The following is a 6,269-nucleotide window of genomic DNA, read 5'->3' on the forward strand; positions in this document are numbered from 1 at the left end:
TGTATTGTTTAACAATTAGGTTGTTAATTTGTTTATTATTGTGTTTAATTTTAATTTGTTTAAATTTATGTTAAAAGGGAGTTAAAGCGCGTTATGGACTTGGTTATTTAAATAGTTGGTTAATGTTAGTTAGATTATGATTATTATATTTGTAACCCTGTGTTCAGCTCTGGGAAGTGGGGGAGAGGGAGGGGGGCTTTGGGGTGGGTGTGGGGGTTTATATTGTAATTTTTATAAAACTTTTAATAAAAAAAAAAAAGAAATCCACCTCTTTAGAAGAGGCCTTCCCTGTTCCATAGGTGTACAACTCACTCCTGTGTTGAAAGGTGCAATGTCCACATTATATATTGTATGTTTAAGAACATGGCTTGATTAGAAGCTGCTAATGTTTTGCTTTATGTTCTCCACCCCACCCTATTTCTCCACTATATATATAAAAAGATAATATTTTACAATATTGGAAGGATAAGTAGGATAGTTAGAGTTCACCGACTGAGTTTATCTTCAAGCAATTACTTCAGAATGTAGATTTCCAAGCTGCTTCGTATTGTGCGTTTCAACATTTTTGTGGCTACACCCCAACCACTGACAGAATCAACATTTTCAAACTGAGACACCCTCTCGTAAAAGGAAGCATGTGCAACTCGTAACTCACCCATCCACTCTTGCAACAGCCAAAGATAGGGCACTCCATTTTCAAAGTAACATAATACGAACAACATGTTTTCTAGCACAATGAAAACCAATAACTCCAGTCACTATATAGATGCCAGTCTGATTCAGCAGATACACGAAGGGTTATCTTGCATTCACAGAAGTGTGAGTGTGCTTACATGCACATGAATGCACATACAAAACGCACACGCTCACAGATACACAGACAATTGTAGATGGGAAAGTAAAGAATGGAAGGAGACCACAACGAAGTGCTAACATTTTGTTTAGAAGCATTCTGTTCAATTTGGAGTCCCCTGGAATTCTTTTGGTCTTCAACTCCCATAATCCCAAGGCAGCACAGATAATGGCTCTATTGCTAAGCATTGTGGGAACTGAAGTCCAACACTTCTGCAAGGCACAGCTTAAGAAAGACCAATGTGGGTCAATCTAGTTAGAAATCAGATCTATGTAAAATACATAGTGGCTAATTGCAAAGTATAAAACATTCTGGCACTGAAATAATATCTGTAAGGTGGTAATAACCCGTTATCTGTATTCAGATCCAAAGATATTGAATTCTCATAGTAAATCATGGTATACTGTATATTTATGATGCGTTGCTTCTTCCAGACCGTATCAACTTTTTTTTTTAAAGAGCATCCTCTAAGGTCCAACCATTTAATATGGACAGAGAGAAAATCTATCTTCATCTTTAATAGTAAGTAAAATAACGACATTTTTTTGCAGATGTAGCTTTTAAAACCTGTGGAAAATCCTCTCCTTTCCAAATATTAAAGGTACCACTCTTTGTATCTGGCAATTCTGAGAAGAACATGATTTATACAACTCTACTTTGGTTTAATCTCATCTGCTTTTTTTCCAAGTCAAATATTTTTGAAGCCGCAGAGAAAAACAAAAAAGCAGAAATTAAGAGAGTCTTCAGTTCAGACATCACAATAAATTCATATTAGCTTAAAAACCGAAGATTAAAAAGAAACTGCAACACGTGTATCATTGTCGTCATTGTTGTACGATGTATGAAGTCACAACACACAATAACAATAATTAAGAAACTGATTTAATTTCTTTAGAGAAATAGCTAAAGTAAGTCAAATATTATCTGATGTGTCTTACAACGCCATCCCTCCAAGAAACACAAGTTTATGGTTCCAGCAAATGGCATCGGCAACTAGAGACAGCCAGCTTCTTAACATCCCATTTAGGTAATCCTCGACTTACAATAGTTCATTTAGAGACCATTCTAAGTTACAACAACACTAAAAAAAGTGACTTATGACCATTTTTCACACTTACGATCGCTGAAGCTTCCCTATGGTCACATGATTAAAATTCAGCTGCTCAGCAACTGACTCATATTTATGACAATGCAGTGTCCTGGGTTCATATGATCCCCTTTCTGCGACCTTCTGACAAGCAAAGTCAATGTTACTAATTTTACAACTGCAGGGATTCACTTAACAACTGTGGCAAGAAAGGTCCTAAAATGGGGAAAAATTTACTTAACAAATGTTTCACTTAGCAACAAAACTTTTGGGCTGAATTATGGTCCAAAGTCAAGGACTATCTGTATGCACATCAGCCCGTTTTCCAAGGATACTATAGATGATTTTATACGTTATTTATTATACTGCTCTATTTACACTTTAGCACGTGGAACAATTTTGGAGCCCCTCTTGATTTTGGCCTGATTCACATAAGGTTGAATATTTAATGACTTTAGATAAGGAAATATCACTATGGAGATTAGCAAGCTTTACAAGGATTGCTGCTAAGTAGAGATATGACTTTTAGCAAAAGTTCCTGCTGTTTTCCTGTTGTTTTATCTGCTGCAATAATAATGTTTTAATATTCTTACTGATTTTCGCATATTTTAAAGAACATTATTAGTCTTTGATCTCCTTTATGTAGTTTTTATCTTATTTGTTATGATCCGTAATCAAAGCAATAAACAATTGATTGATCTAAGATAGGTTTTCCTCACTTGCTAATACAGTACTAGAATTCAGGGGTCATCCAGAGAAATTGAATGGGGAGAGGTTGCAGACAAACCAGAAGATAACAAAGGGATGTAATTTAAGTTGTTTGTTGCTGACTGTCACAATTGTTTTGAAGGAAAGATTAGATAAATCAATGGAAGTAAGTGAGAGAGAGAATATAAACAGTTATTGATCATGGCTATCATTTTTCTATTCACCAAATTTCTACCTCTCAGTAATGGAGAATATAGATGGCTCAGAGTTGAATTGTTGGGCTCTTGGTGTTCTTTGAGTTTGCTTTTCTTCTCCATGGATGTTGTTACCTAGCCTGATAATAAAATGTCTGCAGGAAGAGGAACACACTCAGAGAACATCAAGAACCCAACAAATCTATCACTGAGTACCATTTCCTTCATTGACAAGAGTTTTCCATTGGGACATCTGGTTGGCCTCAATGGAAAACAGGATGCTGGAGAGGCCTTTTATCCCATCAATTACAAGTCTTACATTTTTACTTTGACTCTAGAGTTCATATATGTAGTTAAAAACTGCCTGATTTCACCACGTGCAAAGAATCTGGTGGACCGTGACCTTCTCTTTGCTACAGAGTAGAAAAACAGAAGGAAATACTTGGCTATCCATGACGGATGGGGACAGCCAGGCTGGTCATAAGTTATACACACAAAATATATCCTTTACTTTCATTCACACTCACATACTCCTATCCAATCTATAGATAGACCTTGACTTACAACCATTAATTTAGTAACCGTTCAAAATTACAACAGACTGAAAAAAGTGACTTACGACCAGTCCTTGCACTTAACGACTGTTGCAACATCCCCAGGAATACAGAATAAAAATGTGGGTGCTTGGCAACCAGCTGTACTTACAATGGTTGTAACATCTTGATATCCATGTGATCACCATTTGTGACCTTTCCACCAACTTCTGACAAGCTAAGTCAGGGGTTCCCAACTGGGGGTACTCGCATCCCCTGGAGGTGCGAGACGATATTCCAGGGGTTGCAGAAACTTGGGTTTTCAAAATTATAGTGTATATGCATAATTCATTGCCGTTATTTTGAACTTTTGTAAGGGGTGTGAGAATATATCAGCAGCGTTCTAGGGGTGCTGAGCTAAGTCAATGGAGGAAGCCAGATTTTCTTAATGATTCACTTAACACTGCAGTGACTTGCTTAACAAACATGGCAAAACAGGTAGTAAAAATCAAGACACGGCTCACTTAACAACCTCCTTGTTTAGCAACAGAAATTCTGGTCCCAACTGTGGTGATAAGTTGAAGGCTACCTAAATAGATTTTGTTGCATTCATTCTAATTGCATTTGTTGTTGGCTGTCAATGGAGAGAGGCTGTTATTTTGCCTAGAAACAGAGAGTTGCTTGAATAGGGCCCCACTCTCTGCATTGTATGTGTTCTTCTCCTTTGTGGCTTCAGCTAGCAGTAAAACAGGTTGGGCTATTGTTTCAAGAGTCTGCTTGGCCAAAAAAAACCCAAAGTGACTTTGAATGTACCATGGGAAACTTCTTCAAAATTCTTCGGAAACCACTTTCAGTTCAATGGGGAAAAATATGTTCAGAATTATCACTAGATTCATTTCCAGCTTTTACAAGCTTCAGTAATCTTAATTACAAGTAGTCCTCAAGTTCATTTAGTGACTATTCACGTTCAACAGCACTGAAAAAAATGACTTATGAGGGTTTTTTACACTTACGACTGTTGTAGTATCCTCATGGTCACGTGATCAAAATTCAGATGTTTGGCAACCGACTCACATTTATGACGGTTGCAGTGTCCTGGGGGTCATGTGATCCCTTTTGTGACCTTCTGACAAGCAAAGTTAATGGGGGAACCAAATTCATTTAACAACCCTGTTACTAACTTAACAAGGGCAGTGATTCACTTAATAAAAAAAGTCGTAAAATGGGGCAAAACTCACTTAACAAATGTTTCACTTAGCAACAAAGATCTGGGGCACAATTGTGATCGTAAGTCAAGGACTACCTATATTACCTTTTCCTCCTTTTGGATATGCCCTGTGTCTGCTACCCCCCCTGCTACTGCAGAAGTTCATAAGGACATGCTCAGGCAAGTAAATAAATAAATAAAATAGATAGAAAACATAGTTAATTTCTTCTTTTGGTAAATCACTACCCGATTTTGCTTCTGCAAAATACCTTTGACATTTTCACTGCTGGAGTTGTTTGCCACTCTGCAAAGCTCACCAGGCCTTATTCCCAATGTTTTTGTTATTGGTCTCCAATGCGCATGAACATAAATACATGTGCTGAAACACCAAATTATGGGTTGGAGTGCAGCCAGCTATTTTACACAACCTTGGATACATAAAGAGCTATTGCAATGTAGAAATCATGATTTATAGTTTAGCAGGCTGTCTAAACTATACAACCCAGCCAACTGTTCTTTATTAAACTGTGGTTAAATGAACCATAGCTCAGTGCAATGTATAAACTGAGACTTTCTGTATTGAAACACATGCCCTTTCAAGGAAAACACAGCCATCCCTTCCGATTTCCAATTGGGACGTTCAGTTCAAGGCAAATGAATAAATGCAGCCTCAACCAATGCAGTCCTGCCCGGCTTTCAGCACCCTAAAAATTGCTTCTGTGAAACTGCAGGTGTAAAACAAGAGCATCCATGTTTTCACCGGTCCAGGTACAGAAAAGTCGCACCCTACTTACCAAGGAGGCTGGGGGCACAGGGCTCCCCGCTCGGCACTTCTTGGAGATGGAGGGTGTTTTCATCAGCTCACGCTTCTTCCTCGAAAACATGGTGCTCGGTAAAAAGATGATGGGTCCAGATCAATGTAGCTCCCCCAGCTTAGGGCCTGAACTGTCCAAGGCGCATCTTTTCTTTTCAAGTTCCTGGATGTGGCTTCCTAACACTTGGTTTTGCGAAAGTGTTTTCTGCGTATGTCCTCAGCAAGGAAGAGCTTCTGAGTCTTGATAGACAGCCTGCGTGTAAAATGCCTGGGCTCAAAGCACATGATTACAAACTTATTTCCTGGCTGGGTTTGCCAGAAATACACACACACACACAGACACACACAGAGAGAGAGAGAGAGAGAGAGAGAGAGAGAGAGAGAGAGACTGCACAGGAAAAGGCTGGTGTGTCTCTCTCTCTCTCTGTGTGTGTGTGTGTGTGTGTGTGTGTGTGTGCGACTACTGTAGTTGAAAACTAAGAGGAAGCCATGGGCTTGTTAAATTCCTCTTTGCTGTTATCCAACCAGCTTGTAAACGAGATGGAGTCCTTTTTCTCTTTAATGTGCAAAACCATCTGAAGCTATTTTAGGAGTAAGTTTTTTCTTCTCATCTGTCCTATTATTTGGGCACATCTTGTGGCCAGGAACTCTTTGTTAATTTTTAAATTAAAAAATAGATGTAATTCTCAGCCAGCATCCTGAGCAGGCTACAAGTGAGATTCTGTAGATATGTGTCTCAGAGTTATAAGGCAGAGAGAATTTTCTAATTTGTTCATTGTTCAGTAGGCTTCTGTCGTGTCTGACTGAGCACCATTATTCAGAATGAAAGAAACTTAGTCAGAATGAAAGAGACTAATTCAGACAACAGCCTTA

General features: G+C 38.4%; 1 protein-coding gene across 1 annotated transcript in view; it reads right to left on the bottom strand.

Annotated features, from left to right (window-relative positions):
* The window catches only part of ARHGAP45 (Rho GTPase activating protein 45), a 59,659-nt gene extending 54,056 nt beyond the window's left edge, over positions 1–5,603 (bottom strand). Inside the window, exon 1 of the mRNA XM_029282979.1 lies at positions 5,377–5,603. Coding sequence (XP_029138812.1) covers positions 5,377–5,466 — 90 coding nt within the window. The 5' untranslated portion in view covers positions 5,467–5,603. The remainder of the gene's footprint in view (positions 1–5,376) is intronic.
* Positions 5,604–6,269: the final 666 nt, after the last annotated feature.

Source organism: Protobothrops mucrosquamatus, unplaced genomic scaffold (assembly GCF_001527695.2).
Source record: "Protobothrops mucrosquamatus isolate PMUCROS unplaced genomic scaffold, P.Mucros_1.0 scaffold6, whole genome shotgun sequence".
In the NCBI taxonomy this organism is placed as follows: domain Eukaryota; kingdom Metazoa; phylum Chordata; class Lepidosauria; order Squamata; family Viperidae; genus Protobothrops; species Protobothrops mucrosquamatus.